General features: G+C 40.3%; 1 protein-coding gene across 1 annotated transcript in view; it reads left to right on the forward strand.

The window, feature by feature from the left end:
* LOC124132330 (ATP-dependent RNA helicase TDRD9-like) overlaps positions 1–23,071 on the forward strand; it is a 107,648-nt gene that overhangs the window by 32,681 nt on the left and 51,896 nt on the right. The window contains exons 5-11 of the mRNA XM_048403221.1: positions 1,357–1,578; positions 2,329–2,451; positions 3,265–3,345; positions 4,680–4,841; positions 6,004–6,107; positions 6,538–6,596; positions 6,821–6,878. Coding sequence (XP_048259178.1) covers positions 1,357–1,578; positions 2,329–2,451; positions 3,265–3,345; positions 4,680–4,841; positions 6,004–6,107; positions 6,538–6,596; positions 6,821–6,878 — 809 coding nt within the window. The remainder of the gene's footprint in view (positions 1–1,356; positions 1,579–2,328; positions 2,452–3,264; positions 3,346–4,679; positions 4,842–6,003; positions 6,108–6,537; positions 6,597–6,820; positions 6,879–23,071) is intronic.

Raw genomic sequence — 23,071 nt, forward strand, 5'->3', positions numbered from 1 at the left:
CAAGGAGCTCCACTTTGAGCAAGGAGCGCATGGAGCCGTTGATCTCGGACGGGGCTGGGACTTCATTGCCAAGAACCACTTTCCATTGATAGTTGATGCGGAAGATGAAAAAGAGCTCCTCCTGTGCCATATGAGAGCATTGTGTTGTTACATCGGTCGGTCCAAGGAACGCTGTAGACAACGACACCGCCTCTTCGAACAGCGGAAGTTAGCCGATGGGTTGGCCCATCAGCTTGTTGAAACAACTTTTTCAAGCAAGACCTTCACACAGCTCTTTTCTCTGTCAAGAACAAGCAGTAAATACATTAAGGAGTATTGCAGGATAAGTATACAAATATAAAAAAATATCTAGGATTTTACTTGTATATTTTAGTAGTAAATTTTGATAAATCTAGAGTGGTTTTCTTTAAAAATGGATGCACAGCATCTTAGAACGAAAAATGGTATTTTCAGGGTAAGCAAATTGAGCGTGTATCTGTATATAAATATCTGGGAATTATATTTTCACAAAAACAAATCCTTGAAAAAGCTCTGTTCAGTTCTGCTCGGCATTCCAAAAAGGTTTTGTTTGGTATTTAAAATCCCTTTCAAAGTTGAAACCTCTCTCACATGAGGTATTTTTTAAGATATTTGACTTGAAAGTAATGTCTGTTCTCCTATACGGAGCTGGACCAGGGGGATTAGATTGTAATAGTGACTCTGAGGTAGGAAAAGTGCAGGTGTTAGCAGGTAAATATTCCCTTGGTTTAAAATTATCCACACCCAACCACATCGTTTGTGGTGAATGTGGAAAATATTCCATATATATATGGAATATTCCAAGTCCAACGGTGGTCAAATACTGTATTCCAGTATTTTACTATCAAGGAATACATTTATGTTGGAAGGCCCTTTTCCAGGATGATTGTACACAACTGTTTATTGATTACACAACTGTTTATTGATTACACAACTGTTTATTGGTTACTTGCTTGTTTGAACAACCACACAAAAAAGACAGCGCCCAACCGCACTATATTCTAAAAAAAGTTTACCTGAGAACAAATTCTTTTCTTTTTTTTTAAGCCTTAAATACTGGCATAAGTTGTTGTGTATCCTAACCTCACGTTTTCCCAAAAAATATTATAATCTAGTACTATTGGAAATATTGACTGGGTTTCAAAGTTGAAATTATTAATATATAAAATGGGATTTGGATTTGTCAAGGAAGATCATTCTATTGGCAGTATTGATTCTTTTGTTTTGGAGTTCATGGCTGGATCACTATATATGTATGTATCAACAGGATTGTCAGGACTTGTCTCATGTACTTCAACAATATTTCCCTCTCGCTAACCTTGTTGGCCTGTGTTGCAGCTGTTGAGCACAATAGAGAGTAACCAGGTGACCGTGATCCAGGGCTCCACCGGCTCCGGCAAGACCACACAGGTGCCCCAGTACATCCTGGACCATTACGCCCAGGAACACAAGCACTGCAACATCATCATCACACAGCCACGTCGTATTGCCGCAGTCAGCGTGGCAAGGAGGGTGTGCTCTGAGAGGAGCTGGACACTTGGAAGCATCTGTGGATACCAGGTAGTGGCCTGTTCATCAAGACTGTACCACTGTGTCTGACTAGGGAGACCGCCTCCGTGGTCTAGTGGTAGAGCATCCGCCCCGAGAACGGAGGTCTGGGGTTCGATCCCCGCCTGCGTCATACCAAAATATGTTAAAAGATGGCACTTGTTCTTACCCTGTCTGGCGCTCGGCATTAAAGAGCTAAAACAAGGACTGGTCGGCTCGGAGTCAGTATACTGTGTCTGAGTGGGGTATTCATGTTAAACTGCGGCATGGTATCTGAGTGGGCTAGCACTATAAAATTGGCATTAGTCGGGACTAGTACAAGTAGCCACACCCACATGCATGCTCGTCGCTATATAAGTGCAATAATCTTGAAAGCGACATTAAACCCCATTTCACCTCACCTCACCTCACCTCACCTCACCTCACCTCACCTCACCTCACCTCACCTCACCTCACCTCACCTCACCTCACCTCACTAGAGACATGATGCAGGCAAATCGGCAATTTTTTACTTATCCTGCATTACTCCTACATACATTCTTTGTTTATTTTTGACAGAGAGAAAGAGCTGTGTGAACATCTTGTTTATTCCAGCTGAGAGGCAAAACCTATCACACAGCTCCAACATTTGTTCATAACTGTAAGAATATGCAAAACACATTAAAAACAAATGGAGTACAAAGAGAAAATCAGTTAATTAGTTCTACAAGAACAGGTTTTGTGTATTCCCAATGATGATTGTAACATCTATTCCTTATTCAGATTGGCATGGACAACAAAACTTCGGAGGACACTCGCATCACCTACTGTACAACTGGGGTACTGAGAGAGAAGCTGATTAAAACAAAGAATATGCTGCAGTTCACGCATGTGATCCTTGATGAGGTCAGTCTGCAGTTCTTCAAAGACCACTCCTTCTGAAATGTGTGGTGCCCTTCAGGCTCTTTCTTTACATACTGTAAATCTTGAATTTAATGCATCTCCAAATTAATACGACTGCTGACCCCTACCCAAAAAATCAGCTCAAAATCAATGCGACTCCCCCCACCCCATCCCCAGTGGAATGATACATATCCTCACCTGAATCCAATCTAACACAAATAGCACCGCTTATTAGCACTGCGTAAAGCAATTCCATAATAACAATAAAAAGTGTTTTCCTAAAAACAACACCCAGTTTATATGTTTATTCTTTTGACTGGCATGAAGGAAGTTCAAAGGCAATAAAATAATTGAACCAACAACTGATTGGAGTGGTCAATGATGCCTAGTTTGACATGACTGGGTAGAACTCTTGACCCCAGCAGTGATAACTCACCGGATGCCTATTGTGTAATTCCTATTCTTTGAATGACATTGTTATATACTTGTTACAACTGCTCAATAAACTGTATTTGTGTTTATATTCAAGTTGGTATTTCCGCTATCCTAAGTGTGCAGTGAGGCCGTCTTATTGTTGATAGTCATTTTGGAGACATAAATGTGAAGTTTCATTAATGATCATGAGAACAAAGACCACTCACATTTTTCGCATTTAATTCACGCTCGCGTTAATTTCAAGATTTACAGTATATCTCTATGCACATTAATGATGAGAGAGTCAAAAGTATGTTACGATTGAGTACATTTTCAATGGTGTGACGTTGCACAACAGTCAGACAAGAGTAATCAGTTGTGAAGTCATACCTGTTTTTTCAGGTGCATGAACGAGACCAAGAGTCAGATTTTGCCTTGCTGATAGTGAGGAAGTTGCTGCGTACCAACTCACAACATGTTAAGGTCAGTGGAACTTAAATGTTCTGGTTGTGATCTCTCTGTGTCCCATGTGTGATCTGTGTGTGTCCCATGTGTGATCTGTGTTTCCCTTGTGTGATCTGTGTCTGTGGTCAGTGATTGATCTGTGTGGTCAATGATTGATCTGTGTGTGGTCGGTGATTGATCTGTGTGTGGTCAGTGATTGATCTGTGTGTGGTCAGTGATTGATCTGTGTGTGGTCAGTGATTGATCTGTGTGTGGTCAGTGATTGATCTGTGTGTGGTCAGTGATTGATCTGTGTGTGGTCAGTGATTGATCTGTGTGGTCTGTGATTGATCTGTGTCAGGTCAGTGATTGATCTCTGTGTAGTCAGTGATCGATCTGTGTGTGGTCAGTGATTGATCTGTGTGTGGTCAGTGATTGATCTGTGTGTGGTCAGTGATTGATCTGTGTGTGGTCTGTGATTGACCTGTGTGTGGTCGGTGATTGATCTGTGTGTGGTCAGTGATCGATCTGTGTGTGGTCAGTGATCGATCTGTGTGTGGTCAGTGATTGATCTGTGTGGTCAGTGATTGATCTGTGTGTGGTCAGTGATTGATCTGTGTGGTCAATGATTGATCTGTGTGTGGTCGGTGATTGATCTGTGTGTGGTCAGTGATTGGTCTGTGTCTGGTCTGTGATTGATCTGTGTGTGGTCAGTGATTGATCTGTGTGTGGTCAGTGATTGATCTGTGTGTGGTCAGTGATTGATCTGTGTGTGGTCAGTGATTGATCTGTGTGTGGTCAGTGATTGATCTGTGTGTGGTCAGTGATTGATCTGTGTGGTCTGTGATTGATCTGTGTCAGGTCAGTGATTGATCTCTGTGTAGTCAGTGATCGATCTGTGTGTGGTCAGTGATTGATCTGTGTGTGGTCAGTGATTGATCTGTGTGTGGTCAGTGATTGATCTGTGTGTGGTCTGTGATTGACCTGTGTGTGGTCGGTGATTGATCTGTGTGTGGTCAGTGATCGATCTGTGTGTGGTCAGTGATCGATCTGTGTGTGGTCAGTGATTGATCTGTGTGGTCAGTGATTGATCTGTGTGTGGTCAGTGATTGATCTGTGTGGTCAATGATTGATCTGTGTGTGGTCGGTGATTGATCTGTGTGTGGTCAGTGATTGGTCTGTGTCTGGTCTGTGATTGATCTGTGTGTGGTCAGTGATTGATCTGTGTGTGGTCAGTGATTGATCTGTGTGTGGTCGGTGATTGATCTGTGTGTGGTCAGTGATTGATCTGTGTGTGGCCTGTGATTGATCTGTGTGGTCAGTGATTGATCTGTGTGTGGTCAGTGATTGATCTGTGAAGCTCTGTCCTGCAGGTGATCCTGATGTCAGCCACCATCGACTGTGACCTGTTTGCCAGCTACTTTGCCCTGCCAGTGCGAGATCGCCTGGAACCGGCACCGGTGGTGAGCGTAGAGGGCCGAGTCTTCAGGGTGTCGGAATTCTATGCTGACGATCTCACTCCCACACTTGGAGTGGTAAGCATTGACTTAAAGCCTTTTGGGAATTATAAATCCAGGGAGACCATTCCTTATATTGTATCTATCTTACAGGCATCAAAATACCCGTGAAGATCTGGGGTAAAATAGGTCTTCAGCAACCAGTGCTTGCCGTAAAAGGCAACTATGCTTGTCATAAGAGGCGACCAATGGGATCTGTGGTCAGGCTCGCTGACTTGGTTGATGCATGTCATCGTATCCTAATTGCGTGGATTGATGCTCGTGATGTCAATCACTGGATTGTCTGGTCCAGACTACATTACTTACAGACCGCCGTCATATAGCTGGAATATTACTGAGTGCAGCGTTAAACATCAAACAAACAATGCAAGCATCAAAAGAAGTACCTGTGACAATTACTTGTGCGATATTGGTAACCGTATTCTGAAGTTAAATTCTGAAGCAAAACTGTTGTAATTCCTCTGTGTGTTCATGAAAAGATTTGATAGAATCCACTAACTTTTCTGCAGCACATATTATGAACATAGATGTAAAAGCTGTCTTTCTTTATTTACAAAAGTTTAATTTGCAGCACTGGGAGAGAGACTGCTTCAAGGTGTTGAAGGAATTGACCACTGGCGGTGATTTTGCTTATGTGTACTACACCAACATTATTGAAATTAGAGATGACTCCACCATTGATTTCTTCTGGGGAATTCGTTTCACACATGTCATAAAAAGTTCAAAGGTCAAGGTTATTAGAAAAAAAACTCACTAAAATGTTTCAGTTGCACTTTCTCAAAAGGTAGTAATGCATGGATCATTAAACTAGCTATATACCTTCCCTAGATTCAGTGCTTGGTCAAAATAAGTCGTAGGTCATTGTCAGTGTTTAGGTTTTTTAATCGGTACCTAGCTATGTATGCAGATTGTAAGAGTCGAAATTAGAGATTGGTTTGTCAGGCGCTTTGACTTGGTTCGTGTTTACTTGTTTATTTACAGGCCGCCATCATATTGCTGGGATGTTGTTGAGTGCAGCATTGAAAACAACAAGCACACACTGGCACCCACGCTCACACACATGCACACACACATTCACACACACACATTTTATGCAGGTTGGGCGGTCATGTTGTGTGACCTGTTTTGGGTGACCTCCAGTTGTCCGTAATGTTTTATTTCACACGCTCCCTGTCTGCAGCTCCCTGAGTTCGATGAGTGCAAGCCTGAATTGAGTGAGGAGATCGAGAACATGGCGGTGAAACTCATCTGTGAGTTCGACTCACTGGAACGCAAAGAGCAAGGGTACATGTTTGTTGTCTTGCTCAACTTGAAATACCATGAACTCATTAAACAAGTACATGGTAAATACTGTTACAGATCTGCGTCTTTTCAATGTGACATTCAGTAAATGTTTGATAAAGTTTAACAATAATCGTTTGTTCGTTATTTTCTTTATTTCTTCAGCTCTTCAGCTTGTTCCATGAGAACTATTTCTCATTCGATGTGGGGCGGTCGGGTAGCCTAGTGGTTAAAGCGTTCGCTCGTCACGCCGAAGACCTGGGTTCGATTCCCGACATGGGTACAATGTGTGAAGCCCATTTCTGGTGTCCTCCGCCGTGATATTGCTGGAATATTGCTAATAGCGGCATAAAACCATACTCACTCACTCACCCCAACTCTCATTCGATGTTCATGTGATGTATTTATTCCTTGAATGCCTCTCTGTTATCAGACTGGACAAAGACACTAACTTCTCCCCTGTCCGGGGAACTGTGCTGTGCTTCCTGCCAGGTACGCACACCTAACGTCACAAACAGGATCACAGATATTTGGAATTTATTTGCTCCAGATTCTTGGGTTATATTCTTAATCTTACAAACCTATTTGACCCAGAAAATGTGAAGGAAGCATGTATACACTTATTTATTATTATCATTCTGCCATTATATGGATGGATGGATGGATTTGCTTTTTTCACTTTCACGCTGAAAAGTAATGCTAATCATTTTCCACAGGTTATGGTGAAATCTCGGATTTGTACGACAAATTGAGAGTTCATGAAGCAAAACACAAGTAGGTAACATCTCACTAAGATGAGTAACATCTCCCTTAGATGAGTAACATCTCCCTTAATTGAGTAACATCTCCCTCAGTTGAGTAACATCTCCCTTAGATAAGTAACATCTCCCTTAGTTGAGTAACATCTCCCTTAGTTGAGTAACATCTCCCTTAGTTGAGTAACATCTCCCTCAGTTGAGTAACATCTCCCTTAGTTGAGTAACATCTCCCTTAGTTGAGTAACACCTCCCTTAGATAAGTAACATCTCCCTTAGTTGAGTAACATCTCCCTTAGTTGAGTAACATCTCCCTTATATAAGTAACATCGCCCTTAGATAAGGAACGTCTCCCTTAGTTGAGTAACATCTCCCTTAGTTGAGTAACATCTCCCTTAGTTGAGTAACATCTCCCTTAGTTGAGTAACATCTCCCTTAGTTGAGTAACATCTCCCTTAGTTGAGTAACATCTCCCTTAGATAAGTAACATCTCCCTTAGTTGAGTAACATCTCCCTTAGTTGAGTAACATCTCCCTTAGATAAGTAACATCGCCCTTAGATAAGTAACGTCTCCCTTAGTTGAGTAACATCTCCCTTAGTTGAGTAACATCTCCCTTAGATAAGTAACATCGCCCTTAGATAAGGAACGTCTCCCTTAGTTGAGTAACATCTCCCTTAGTTGAGTAACATCTCCCTTAGTTGAGTAACAACTCCCTTAGATAAGTAACATTGCCCTTAGATAAGTAACATCTCCCTTAGTTGAGTAACATCTCCCTTAGATAAGTAACATCTCCCTTAGTTGAGTAACATCTCCCTTAGTTGAGTAACATCTCCCTTAGATGAGTAACATCTCCCTTAGTTGAGTAACATCTCCCTTAGATAAGTAATATCTCCCTAAGATAAGGTACATCGCCCTTAGATAAGTAACATCTCCCTTAGATAAGTAACATCTCCCTTAGTTGAGTAACATCTCCCTTAGTTGAGTAACATCTCCCTTAGATAAGGTACATCGCCCTTAGATAAGTAACATCGCCCTTAGATAAGTAACATCTCCCTTAGTTGAGTAACATCTCCCTTAGTTGAGTAACATCTCCCTTAGATAAGTAACATCGCCCTTAGATAAGGAACGTCTCCCTTAGTTGAGTAACATCTCCCTTAGTTGAGTAACATCTCCCTTAGTTGAGTAACATCTCCCTTAGTTGAGTAACATCTCCCTTAGATAAGTAACATCTCCCTTAGTTGAGTAACATCTCCCTTAGTTGAGTAACATCTCCCTTAGATAAGTAACATCGCCCTTAGATAAGTAACGTCTCCCTTAGTTGAGTAACATCTCCCTTAGTTGAGTAACATCTCCCTTAGATAAGTAACATCGCCCTTAGATAAGGAACGTCTCCCTTAGTTGAGTAACATCTCCCTTAGTTGAGTAACATCTCCCTTAGTTGAGTAACATCTCCCTTAGATAAGTAACATCGCCCTTAGATAAGTAACATCTCCCTTAGTTGAGTAACATCTCCCTTAGATAAGTAACATCTCCCTTAGTTGAGTAACATCTCCCTTAGTTGAGTAACATCTCCCTTAGATGAGTAACATCTCCCTTAGTTGAGTAACATCTCCCTTAGATAAGTAATATCTCCCTAAGATAAGTAACGTCTCCCTTAGTTGAGTAACATCTCCCTTAGTTGAGTAACATCTCCCTTAGATAAGTAACATCGCCCTTAGATAAGGAACGTCTCCCTTAGTTGAGTAACATCTCCCTTAGTTGAGTAACAACTCCCTTAGATAAGTAACATTGCCCTTAGTTGAGTAACATCTCCCTTAGTTGAGTAACATCTCCCTTAGATAAGTAACATCTCCCTTAGTTGAGTAACATCTCCCTTAGATAAGTAACATCTCCCTTAGTTGAGTAACATCTCCCTTAGTTGAGTAACATCTCCCTTAGTTGAGTAACATCTCCCTTAGATAAGTAACATCGCCCTTAGATAAGTAACGTCTCCCTTAGTTGAGTAACATCTCCCTTAGTTGAGTAACATCTCCCTTAGATAAGTAACATCGCCCTTAGATAAGTAACATCTCCCTTAGTTGAGTAACATCTCCCTTAGTTGAGTAACATCTCCCTTAGATGAGTAACATCTCCCTTAGTTGAGTAACACCTCCCTTAGTTGAGTAACATCTCCCTTAGTTGAGTAACACCTCCCTTAGTTGAGTAACATCGCCCTTAGTTGAGTAACATCTCCCTTAGTTGAGTAACATCTCCCTTAGTTGAGTAACACCTCCCTTAGTTGAGTAACATCTCCCTTAGTTGAGTAACATCTCCCTTAGTTGAGTAACATCTCCCTTAGATAAGTAATATCTCCCTAAGATAAGTAACATCGCCCTTAGATAAGTAACATCTCCCTTAGTTGAGTAACATCTCCCTTAGTTGAGTAACATCTCCCTTAGTTGAGTAACATCGCCCTTAGTTGAGTAACATCTCCCTTAGATAAGTAACATCTCCCTTAGTTGAGTAACATCTCCCTTAGTTGAGTAACATCTCCCTTAGATAAGTTACATCACCCTTAGATAAGTAACATCGCCCTTAGTTGAGTAACATCTCCCTTAGATAAGTAACATCGCCCTTAGATAAGTTACATCGCCCTTAGATAAGTAACATCGCCCTTAGATAAGTAACGTCTCCCTTAGTTGAGTAACATCTCCCTTAGTTGAGTAACATCTCCCTTAGATAAGTAACATCTCCCTTAGTTGAGTAACATCTCCCTAAGATAAGTAACATCTCCCTAAGATAAGTAACATCTCCCTTAGTTGAGTAACATCTCCCTTAGTTGAGTAACATCTCCCTTAGATAAGTAACATCTCCCTAAGATGAGTAACATCTCCCTTAGTTGAGTAACATCTCCCTTAGTTGAGTAACATCTCCCTTAGATAAGTAACATCTCCCTTAGATAAGTAACATCTCCCTTAGATAAGTAACATCTCCCTTAGATAAGTAACATCTCCCTTAGTTGAGTAACATCTCCCTTAGTTGAGTAACATCTCCCTTAGTTGAGTAACATCTCCCTTAGATAAGTAACATCTCCCTTAGTTGAGTAACATCTCCCTTAGTTGAGTAACATCTCCCTTAGATGAGTGACATCTCCCTTAGTTGAGTAACATCTCCCTTAGATAAGTAACATCGCCCTTAGATAAGTTACATCGCCCTTAGATAAGTAACATCGCCCTTAGTTGAGTAACATCGCCCTTAGATAAGTAACGTCTCCCTTAGTTGAGTAACATCTCCCTTAGTTGAGTAACATCTCCCTTAGATAAGTAACATCTCCCTAAGATAAGTAACATCTCCCTTAGTTGAGTAACACCTCCCTTAGTTGAGTAACATCTCCCTTAGTTGAGTAACATCTCCCTTAGATAAGTAACATCTCCCTTAGTTGAGTAACATCTCCCTTAGTTGAGTAACACCTCCCTTAGTTGAGTAACATCTCCCTTAGATAAGTAACATCTCCCTTAGTTGAGTAACATCTCCCTTAGATAAGTAACATGGCCCTTAGTTGAGTAACATCTCCCTTAGATAAGTAACATCTCCCTTAGTTGAGTAACATCTCCCTTAGTTGAGTAACATCTCCCTTAGATAAGTAACATCTCCCTTAGTTGAGTAACACCTCCCTTAGTTGAGTAACATCTCCCTTAGTTGAGTAACATCTCCCTTAGTTGAGTAACATCTCCCTTAGTTGAGTAACATCTCCCTTAGATAAGTAATATCTCCCTAAGATAAGTAACATCGCCCTTAGATAAGTAACATCTCCCTTAGTTGAGTAACATCTCCCTTAGTTGAGTAACATCTCCCTTAGTTGAGTAACATCGCCCTTAGTTGAGTAACATCTCCCTTAGATAAGTAACATCTCCCTTAGTTGAGTAACATCTCCCTTAGATAAGTAATATCTCCCTAAGATAAGGTACATCGCCCTTAGATAAGTAACATCGCCCTTAGATAAGTAACATCTCCCTTAGTTGAGTAACATCTCCCTTAGTTGAGTAACATCTCCCTTAGTTGAGTAACATCTCCCTTAGTTGAGTAACATCGCCCTTAGATAAGTAACATCTCCCTTAGTTGAGTAACATCTCCCTTAGTTGAGTAACATCTCCCTTAGTTGAGTAACATCTCCCTTAGATAAGTAACATCGCCCTTAGATAAGTAACGTCTCCCTTAGTTGAGTAACATCTCCCTAAGATAAGTAACATCGCCCTTAGATAAGTAACATCTCCCTTAGTTGAGTAACATCTCCCTTAGTTGAGTAACATCTCCCTTAGATGAGTAACATCTCCCTTAGTTGAGTAACATCTCCCTTAGATAAGTAATATCTCCCTTAGATGAGTAACATCGCCCTTAGATAAGTAACATCTCCCTTAGTTGAGTAACATCTCCCTTAGTTGAGTAACATCTCCCTTAGTTGAGTAACATCTCCCTTAGTTGAGTAACATCGCCCTTAGATAAGTAACATCTCCCTTAGTTGAGTAACATCTCCCTTAGTTGAGTAACATCTCCCTTAGTTGAGTAACATCTCCCTTAGATAAGTAACATCGCCCTTAGATAAGTAACATCTCCCTTAGTTGAGTAACATCTCCCTTAGTTGAGTAACATCTCCCTTAGTTGAGTAACATCTCCCTTAGATAAGTAACATCGCCCTTAGATAAGTAACGTCTCCCTTAGTTGAGTAACATCTCCCTTAGTTGAGTAACATCTCCCTAAGATAAGTAACATCGCCCTTAGATAAGTAACATCTCCCTTAGTTGAGTAACATCTCCCTTAGTTGAGTAACATCTCCCTTAGATAAGTAACATCTCCCTTAGTTGAGTAACATCTCCCTTAGTTGAGTAACATCTCCCTTAGATGAGTAACATCTCCCTTAGTTGAGTAACACCTCCCTTAGTTGAGTAACATCTCCCTTAGTTGAGTAACATCTCCCTTAGATAAGTAACATCTCCCTTAGTTGAGTAACATCTCCCTTAGTTGAGTAACACCTCCCTTAGTTGAGTAACATCTCCCTTAGTTGAGTAACATCTCCCTTAGTTGAGTAACATCTCCCTTAGATAAGTAATATCTCCCTAAGATAAGTAACATCGCCCTTAGATAAGTAATATCTCCCTTAGTTGAGTAACATCTCCCTTAGTTGAGTAACATCTCCCTTAGTTGAGTAACATCGCCCTTAGTTGAGTAACATCTCCCTTAGATAAGTAACATCTCCCTTAGTTGAGTAACATCGCCCTTAGTTGAGTAACATCTCCCTTAGATAAGTTACATCGCCCTTAGATAAGTAACATCTCCCTTAGTTGAGTAACATCTCCCTTAGTTGAGTAACATCTCCCATAGTTGAGTAACATCTCCCTTAGTTGAGTAACATCGCCCTTAGATAAGTAACATCTCCCTTAGTTGAGTAACATCTCCCTTAGTTGAGTAACATCTCCCTTAGTTGAGTAACATCTCCCTTAGTTGAGTAACATCTCCCTTAGTTGAGTAACTTCTCCCTTAGTAGAGTAACTTCTCCCTTAGATAAGTAATATCTCCCTTAGTTGAGTAACATCTCCCTTAGTTGAGTAACATCTCCCTTAGTTGAGTAACTTCTCCCTTAGATAAGTAATATCTCCCTAAGATAAGTAACATCGCCCTTAGATAAGTAACATCTCCCTTAGTTGAGTAACATCTCCCTTAGTTGAGTAACATCTCCCTTAGTTGAGTAACATCTCCCTTAGATAAGGTACATCGCCCTTAGATAAGTAACATCTCCCTTATTTGAGTAACATCTCCCTTAGATAAGTTACATCGCCCTTAGATAAGTAACATCGCCCTTAGTTGAGTAACATCTCCCTTAGTTGAGTAACATCTCCCTTAGTTGAGTAACACCTCCCTTAGTTGAGTAACATCTCCCTTAGTTGAGTAACATCTCCCTTAGATAAGGTACATCGCCCTTAGATAAGTAACATCTCCCTTAGTTGAGTAACATCTCCCTTAGTTGAGTAACACCTCCCTTAGTTGAGTAACATCTCCCTTAGTTGAGTAACATCTCCCTTAGATAAGGTACATCGCCCTTAGATAAGTAACATCTCCCTTAGTTGAGTAACATCTCCCTTAGTTGAGTAACATCTCCCTTAGATAAGGTACATCGCCCTTAGATAAGTAACATCTCCCTTAGTTGAGTAACATCTCCCTTAGTTGAGTAACATCTCCCTTAGTTGAGTAACATCTCCCTTAGTTGAGTAACATCTCCCTTAGTTGAGTAACATCTCCCTTAGTTGAGTAACATCTCCCTTAGTTGAGTAACTTCTCCCTTAGATAAGTAATATCTCCCTAAGATAAGTAACATCGCCCTTAGTTGAGTAACATCTCCCTTAGTTGAGTAACATCTCCCTTAGTTGAGTAACATCTCCCTTAGATAAGGTACATCGCCCTTAGATAAGTAACATCTCCCTTAGTTGAGTAACATCTCCCTTAGATAAGTTACATCGCCCTTAGATAAGTAACATCGCCCTTAGTTGAGTAACATCTCCCTTAGTTGAGTAACATCTCCCTTAGTTGAGTAACACCTCCCTTAGTTGAGTAACATCTCCCTTAGTTGAGTAACATCTCCCTTAGATAAGGTACATCGCCCTTAGATAAGTAACATCTCCCTTAGTTGAGTAACATCTCCCTTAGTTGAGTAACATCTCCCTTAGTTGAGTAACATCGCCCTTAGATAAGTAACATCTCCCTTAGTTGAGTAACATCTCCCTTAATTGAGTAACATCGCCCTTAGTTGAGTAACATCTCCCTTAGTTGAGTAACATCTCCCTTAGTTGAGTAACACCTCCCTTAGTTGAGTAACATCTCCCTTAGTTGAGTAACATCTCCCTTAGTTGAGTAACATCTCCCTTAGATAAGTTACATCGCCCTTAGATAAGTAACATCTCCCTTAGTTGAGTAACATCTCCCTTAGTTGAGTAACATCTCCCTTAGTTGAGTAACATCGCCCTTAGATAAGTAACATCTCCCTTAGTTGAGTAACATCTCCCTTAGTTGAGTAACATCTCCCTTAGATAAGTAACATCTCCCTTAGTTGAGTAACATCTCCCTTAGTTGAGTAACATCTCCCTTAGTTGAGTAACATCGCCCTTAGTTGAGTAACATCTCCCTTAGTTGAGTAACATTGCCCTTAGATAAGTAACATCTCCCTTAGTTGAGTAACATCTCCCTTAATTGAGTAACATCGCCCTTAGTTGAGTAACATCTCCCTTAGTTGAGTAACATCTCCCTTAGATAAGTTACATCGCCCTTAGATAAGTAACATCTCCCTTAGTTGAGTAACATCTCCCTTAATTGAGTAACATCGCCCTTAGTTGAGTAACACCTCCCTTAGTTGAGTAACATCTCCCTTAGTTGAGTAACATCTCCCTTAGTTGAGTAACATCTCCCTTAGATAAGTTACATCGCCCTAAGATAAGTAACATCTCCCTTAGTTGAGTAACATCTCCCTTAGTTGAGTAACATCTCCCTTAGTTGAGTAACATCGCCCTTAGATAAGTAACATCTCCCTTAGTTGAGTAACATCTCCCTTAGTTGAGTAACATCTCCCTTAGTTGAGTAACATCGCCCTTAGATAAGTAACATCTCCCTTAGTTGAGTAACATCTCCCTTAGTTGAGTAACATCTCCCTTAGTTGAGTAACATCTCCCTTAGTTGAGTAACATCTCCCTTAGTTGAGTAACATCGCCCTTAGTTGAGTAACATCTCCCTTAGATGAGTAACATCTCCCTTAGTTGAGTAACATCGCCCTTAGTTGAGTAACATCTCCCTTAGATAAGTTACATCGCCCTTAGATAAGTAACATCGCCCTTAGTTGAGTAACATCTCCCTTAGATAAGTAACATCGCCCTTAGATAAGTTACATCGCCCTTAGATAAGTAACATCGCCCTTAGATAAGTAACATCACCCTTAGATAAGTAACATCTCCCTTAGTTGAGTAACATCTCCCTTAGTTGAGTAACATCTCCCTTAGATAAGTAATATCTCCCTAAGATAAGTAACATCTCCCTTAGTTGAGTAACATCTCCCTTAGTTGAGTAACATCTCCCTTAGTTGAGTAACATCTCCCTTAGATAAGTAACATCTCCCTTAGTTGAGTAACATCTCCCTTAGTTGAGTAACATCTCCCTTAGATGAGTAACATCTCCCTTAGTTGAGTAACACCTCCCTTAGTTGAGTAACATCTCCCTTAGTTGAGTAACACCTCCCTTAGTTGAGTAACATCTCCCTTAGATAAGTAACATCTCCCTTAGTGGAGTAACATCTCCCTTAGTTGAGTAACACCTCCCTTAGTTGAGTAACATCTCCCTTAGTTGAGTAACATCTCCCTTAGTTGAGTAACATCTCCCTTAGTTGAGTAACATCTCCCTTAGATAAGTAATATCTCCCTAAGATAAGTAACATCGCCCTTAGATAAGTAACATCTCCCTTAGTTGAGTAACATCTCCCTTAGTTGAGTAACATCTCCCTTAGTTGAGTAACATCGCCCTTAGTTGAGTAACATCTCCCTTAGATAAGTAACATCTCCCTTAGTTGAGTAACATCGCCCTTAGTTGAGTAACATCTCCCTTAGATAAGTTACATCGCCCTTAGATAAGTAACATCTCCCTTAGTTGAGTAACATCTCCCTTAGTTGAGTAACATCTCCCTTAGTTGAGTAACATCTCCCTTAGATAAGGTACATCGCCCTTAGATAAGTAACATCTCCCTTAGTTGAGTAACATCTCCCTTAGTTGAGTAACATCTCCCTTAGATAAGTTACATCGCCCTTAGATAAGTAACATCTCCCTTAGTTGAGTAACATCGCCCTTAGTTGAGTAACATCTCCCTTAGATAAGTAACATCTCCCTTAGTTGAGTAACATCGCCCTTAGTTGAGTAACATCTCCCTTAGATAAGTTACATCGCCCTTAGATAAGTAACATCTCCCTTAGTTGAGTAACATCTCCCTTAGTTGAGTAACATCTCCCTTAGTTGAGTAACATCTCCCTTAGTTGAGTAACATCGCCCTTAGATAAGTAACATCTCCCTTAGTTGAGTAACATCTCCCTTAGTTGAGTAACATCTCCCTTAGTTGAGTAACATCTCCCTTAGTTGAGTAACATCTCCCTTAGTTGAGTAACTTCTCCCTTAGTAGAGTAACTTCTCCCTTAGATAAGTAATATCTCCCTTAGTTGAGTAACATCTCCCTTAGTTGAGTAACATCTCCCTTAGTTGAGTAACTTCTCCCTTAGATAAGTAATATCTCCCTAAGATAAGTAACATCGCCCTTAGATAAGTAACATCTCCCTTAGTTGAGTAACATCTCCCTTAGTTGAGTAACATCTCCCTTAGTTGAGTAACATCTCCCTTAGATAAGGTACATCGCCCTTAGATAAGTAACATCTCCCTTATTTGAGTAACATCTCCCTTAGATAAGTTACATCGCCCTTAGATAAGTAACATCGCCCTTAGTTGAGTAACATCTCCCTTAGTTGAGTAACATCTCCCTTAGTTGAGTAACACCTCCCTTAGTTGAGTAACATCTCCCTTAGTTGAGTAACATCTCCCTTAGATAAGGTACATCGCCCTTAGATAAGTAACATCTCCCTTAGTTGAGTAACATCTCCCTTAGTTGAGTAACACCTCCCTTAGTTGAGTAACATCTCCCTTAGTTGAGTAACATCTCCCTTAGATAAGGTACATCGCCCTTAGATAAGTAACATCTCCCTTAGTTGAGTAACATCTCCCTTAGTTGAGTAACATCTCCCTTAGATAAGGTACATCGCCCTTAGATAAGTAACATCTCCCTTAGTTGAGTAACATCTCCCTTAGTTGAGTAACATCTCCCTTAGTTGAGTAACATCTCCCTTAGTTGAGTAACATCTCCCTTAGTTGAGTAACATCTCCCTTAGTTGAGTAACATCTCCCTTAGTTGAGTAACTTCTCCCTTAGATAAGTAATATCTCCCTAAGATAAGTAACATCGCCCTTAGTTGAGTAACATCTCCCTTAGTTGAGTAACATCTCCCTTAGTTGAGTAACATCTCCCTTAGATAAGGTACATCGCCCTTAGATAAGTAACATCTCCCTTAGTTGAGTAACATCTCCCTTAGATAAGTTACATCGCCCTTAGATAAGTAACATCGCCCTTAGTTGAGTAACATCTCCCTTAGTTGAGTAACATCTCCCTTAGTTGAGTAACACCTCCCTTAGTTGAGTAACATCTCCCTTAGTTGAGTAACATCTCCCTTAGATAAGGTACATCGCCCTTAGATAAGTAACATCTCCCTTAGTTGAGTAACATCTCCCTTAGTTGAGTAACATCTCCCTTAGTTGAGTAACATCGCCCTTAGATAAGTAACATCTCCCTTAGTTGAGTAACATCTCCCTTAATTGAGTAACATCGCCCTTAGTTGAGTAACATCTCCCTTAGTTGAGTAACATCTCCCTTAGTTGAGTAACACCTCCCTTAGTTGAGTAACATCTCCCTTAGTTGAGTAACATCTCCCTTAGTTGAGTAACATCTCCCTTAGATAAGTTACATCGCCCTTAGATAAGTAACATCTCCCTTAGTTGAGTAACATCTCCCTTAGTTGAGTAACATCTCCCTTAGTTGAGTAACATCGCCCTTAGATAAGTAACATCTCCCTTAGTTGAGTAACATCTCCCTTAGTTGAGTAACATCTCCCTTAGATAAGTAACATCTCCCTTAGATAAGTAACATCTCCCTTAGTTGAGTAACATCTCCCTTAGTTGAGTAACATCGCCCTTAGTTGAGTAACATCTCCCTTAGTTGAGTAACATCGCCCTTAGATAAGTAACATCTCCCTTAGTTGAGTAACATCTCCCTTAATTGAGTAACATCGCCCTTAGTTGAGTAACATCTCCCTTAGTTGAGTAACATCTCCCTTAGTTGAGTAACATCTCCCTTAGTTGAGTAACATCTCCCTTAGATAAGTTACATCGCCCTTAGATAAGTAACATCTCCCTTAGTTGAGTAACATCTCCCTTAATTGAGTAACATCGCCCTTAGTTGAGTAACACCTCCCTTAGTTGAGTAACATCTCCCTTAGTTGAGTAACATCTCCCTTAGTTGAGTAACATCTCCCTTAGATAAGTTACATCGCCCTAAGATAAGTAACATCTCCCTTAGTTGAGTAACATCTCCCTTAGTTGAGTAACATCTCCCTTAGTTGAGTAACATCGCCCTTAGATAAGTAACATCTCCCTTAGTTGAGTAACATCTCCCTTAGTTGAGTAACATCTCCCTTAGTTGAGTAACATCTCCCTTAGATAAGTAACATCTCCCTTAGTTGAGTAACATCTCCCTTAGTTGAGTAACACCTCCCTTAGTTGAGTAACATCTCCCTTAGATAAGTAACATCTCCCTTAGTTGAGTAACATCTCCCTTAGATAAGTAACATGGCCCTTAGTTGAGTAACATCTCCCTTAGATAAGTAACATCTCCCTTAGTTGAGTAACATCTCCCTTAGTTGAGTAACATCTCCCTTAGATAAGTAACATCTCCCTTAGTTGAGTAACACCTCCCTTAGTTGAGTAACATCTCCCTTAGTTGAGTAACATCTCCCTTAGTTGAGTAACATCTCCCTTAGATAAGTAATATCTCCCTAAGATAAGTAACATCGCCCTTAGATAAGTAACATCTCCCTTAGTTGAGTAACATCTCCCTTAGTTGAGTAACATCTCCCTTAGTTGAGTAACATCGCCCTTAGTTGAGTAACATCTCCCTTAGATAAGTAACATCTCCCTTAGTTGAGTAACATCGCCCTTAGTTGAGTAACATCTCCCTTAGATAAGTTACATCGCCCTTAGATAAGTAACATCGCCCTTAGTTGAGTAACATCTCCCTTAGATAAGTAACATCGCCCTTAGATAAGTTACATCGCCCTTAGATAAGTAACATCGCCCTTAGATAAGTAACATCACCCTTAGATAAGTAACATCTCCCTTAGTTGAGTAACATCTCCCTTAGTTGAGTAACATCTCCCTTAGATAAGTAATATCTCCCTAAGATAAGTAACATCTCCCTTAGTTGAGTAACATCTCCCTTAGTTGAGTAACATCTCCCTTAGTTGAGTAACATCTCCCTTAGATAAGTAACATCTCCCTTAGTTGAGTAACATCTCCCTTAGTTGAGTAACATCTCCCTTAGATGAGTAACATCTCCCTTAGTTGAGTAACACCTCCCTTAGTTGAGTAACATCTCCCTTAGTTGAGTAACACCTCCCTTAGTTGAGTAACATCTCCCTTAGATAAGTAACATCTCCCTTAGTGGAGTAACATCTCCCTTAGTTGAGTAACACCTCCCTTAGTTGAGTAACATCTCCCTTAGTTGAGTAACATCTCCCTTAGTTGAGTAACATCTCCCTTAGTTGAGTAACATCTCCCTTAGATAAGTAATATCTCCCTAAGATAAGTAACATCGCCCTTAGATAAGTAACATCTCCCTTAGTTGAGTAACATCTCCCTTAGTTGAGTAACATCTCCCTTAGTTGAGTAACATCGCCCTTAGTTGAGTAACATCTCCCTTAGATAAGTAACATCTCCCTTAGTTGAGTAACATCGCCCTTAGTTGAGTAACATCTCCCTTAGATAAGTTACATCGCCCTTAGATAAGTAACATCTCCCTTAGTTGAGTAACATCTCCCTTAGTTGAGTAACATCTCCCTTAGTTGAGTAACATCTCCCTTAGATAAGGTACATCGCCCTTAGATAAGTAACATCTCCCTTAGTTGAGTAACATCTCCCTTAGTTGAGTAACATCTCCCTTAGATAAGTTACATCGCCCTTAGATAAGTAACATCTCCCTTAGTTGAGTAACATCGCCCTTAGTTGAGTAACATCTCCCTTAGATAAGTAACATCTCCCTTAGTTGAGTAACATCGCCCTTAGTTGAGTAACATCTCCCTTAGATAAGTTACATCGCCCTTAGATAAGTAACATCTCCCTTAGTTGAGTAACATCTCCCTTAGTTGAGTAACATCTCCCTTAGTTGAGTAACATCTCCCTTAGTTGAGTAACATCGCCCTTAGATAAGTAACATCTCCCTTAGTTGAGTAACATCTCCCTTAGTTGAGTAACATCTCCCTTAGTTGAGTAACATCTCCCTTAGTTGAGTAACATCTCCCTTAGTTGAGTAACTTCTCCCTTAGTAGAGTAACTTCTCCCTTAGATAAGTAATATCTCCCTTAGTTGAGTAACATCTCCCTTAGTTGAGTAACATCTCCCTTAGTTGAGTAACTTCTCCCTTAGATAAGTAATATCTCCCTAAGATAAGTAACATCGCCCTTAGATAAGTAACATCTCCCTTAGTTGAGTAACATCTCCCTTAGTTGAGTAACATCTCCCTTAGTTGAGTAACATCTCCCTTAGATAAGGTACATCGCCCTTAGATAAGTAACATCTCCCTTATTTGAGTAACATCTCCCTTAGATAAGTTACATCGCCCTTAGATAAGTAACATCGCCCTTAGTTGAGTAACATCTCCCTTAGTTGAGTAACATCTCCCTTAGTTGAGTAACACCTCCCTTAGTTGAGTAACATCTCCCTTAGTTGAGTAACATCTCCCTTAGATAAGGTACATCGCCCTTAGATAAGTAACATCTCCCTTAGTTGAGTAACATCTCCCTTAGTTGAGTAACACCTCCCTTAGTTGAGTAACATCTCCCTTAGTTGAGTAACATCTCCCTTAGATAAGGTACATCGCCCTTAGATAAGTAACATCTCCCTTAGTTGAGTAACATCTCCCTTAGTTGAGTAACATCTCCCTTAGATAAGGTACATCGCCCTTAGATAAGTAACATCTCCCTTAGTTGAGTAACATCTCCCTTAGTTGAGTAACATCTCCCTTAGTTGAGTAACATCTCCCTTAGTTGAGTAACATCTCCCTTAGTTGAGTAACATCTCCCTTAGTTGAGTAACTTCTCCCTTAGATAAGTAATATCTCCCTAAGATAAGTAACATCGCCCTTAGTTGAGTAACATCTCCCTTAGTTGAGTAACATCTCCCTTAGTTGAGTAAGATCTCCCTTAGATAAGGTACATCGCCCTTAGATAGGTAACATCTCCCTTAGTTGAGTAACATCTCCCTTAGATAAGTTACATCACCCTTAGATAAGTAACATCGCCCTTAGTTGAGTAACATCTCCCTTAGTTGAGTAACATCTCCCTTAGTTGAGTAACACCTCCCTTAGTTGAGTAACATCTCCCTTAGTTGAGTAACATCTCCCTTAGATAAGGTACATCGCCCTTAGATAAGTAACATCTCCCTTAGTTGAGTAACATCTCCCTTAGTTGAGTAACATCTCCCTTAGTTGAGTAACATCGCCCTTAGATAAGTAACATCTCCCTTAGTTGAGTAACATCTCCCTTAATTGAGTAACATCGCCCTTAGTTGAGTAACATCTCCCTTAGTTGAGTAACATCTCCCTTAGTTGAGTAACACCTCCCTTAGTTGAGTAACATCTCCCTTAGTTGAGTAACATCTCCCTTAGTTGAGTAACATCTCCCTTAGATAAGTTACATCGCCCTTAGATAAGTAACATCTCCCTTAGTTGAGTAACATCTCCCTTAGTTGAGTAACATCTCCCTTAGTTGAGTAACATCGCCCTTAGATAAGTAACATCTCCCTTAGTTGAGTAACATCTCCCTTAGTTGAGTAACATCTCCCTTAGATAAGTAACATCTCCCTTAGATAAGTAACATCTCCCTTAGTTGAGTAACATCTCCCTTAGTTGAGTAACATCGCCCTTAGTTGAGTAACATCTCCCTTAGTTGAGTAACATCGCCCTTAGATAAGTAACATCTCCCTTAGTTGAGTAACATCTCCCTTAATTGAGTAACATCGCCCTTAGTTGAGTAACATCTCCCTTAGTTGAGTAACATCTCCCTTAGTTGAGTAACATCTCCCTTAGTTGAGTAACATCTCCCTTAGATAAGTTACATCGCCCTTAGATAAGTAACATCTCCCTTAGTTGAGTAACATCTCCCTTAATTGAGTAACATCGCCCTTAGTTGAGTAACACCTCCCTTAGTTGAGTAACATCTCCCTTAGTTGAGTAACATCTCCCTTAGTTGAGTAACATCTCCCTTAGATAAGTTACATCGCCCTAAGATAAGTAACATCTCCCTTAGTTGAGTAACATCTCCCTTAGTTGAGTAACATCTCCCTTAGTTGAGTAACATCGCCCTTAGATAAGTAACATCTCCCTTAGTTGAGTAACATCTCCCTTAGTTGAGTAACATCTCCCTTAGATAAGTAACATCTCCCTTAGGTGAGTAACACCTCCCTTAGTTGAGTAACATCTCCCTTAGTTGAGTAACATCTCCCTTAGATAAGTAACATCTCCCTTAGTTGAGTAACATCTCCCTTAGTTGAGTAACATCGCCCTTAGTTGAGTAACATCTCCCTTACTTGAGTAACATCGCCCTTAGATAAGTAACATCTCCCTTAGTTGAGTAACATCTCCCTTAGTTGAGTAACATCTCCCTTAGTTGAGTAACATCTCCCTTAGATAAGTAACATCGCCCTTAGATAAGGAACGTCTCCCTTAGTTGAGTAACATCTCCCTTAGTTGAGTAACATCTCCCTAAGATAAGTAACATCGCCCTTAGATAAGTAACATCTCCCTTAGTTGAGTAACATCTCCCTTAGTTGAGTAACATCTCCCTTAGTTGAGTAACATCTCCCTTAGATAAGTAACATCTCCCTTAGTTGAGTAACATCTCCCTTAGTTGAGTAACATCTCCCTTAGTTGAGTAACATCTCCCTTAGATAAGTAACATCTCCCTTAGATAAGTAACATCTCCCTTAGTTGAGTAACATCTCCCTTAGTTGAGTAACATCTCCCTTAGTTGAGTAACATCTCCCTTAGTTGAGTAACATCGCCCTTAGATAAGTAACATCTCCCTTAGTTGAGTAACATCTCCCTTAGTTGAGTAACATCTCCCTTAGATAAGTAACATCTCCCTTAGTTGAGTAACATCTCCCTTAGTTGAGTAACATCTCCCTTAGTTGAGTAACATCTCCCTTAGATAAGTTACATCGCCCTTAGATAAGTAACATCTCCCTTAGTTGAGTAACATCTCCCTTAGTTGAGTAACATCTCCCTTAGATAAGTAACATCTCCCTTAGTTGAGTAACATCTCCCTTAGTTGAGTAACATCT

This window comes from Haliotis rufescens, unplaced genomic scaffold, assembly GCF_023055435.1.
Source record: "Haliotis rufescens isolate VD_foot unplaced genomic scaffold, xgHalRufe1.0.p SCAF_3, whole genome shotgun sequence".
Lineage (NCBI taxonomy): Eukaryota > Metazoa > Mollusca > Gastropoda > Lepetellida > Haliotidae > Haliotis > Haliotis rufescens.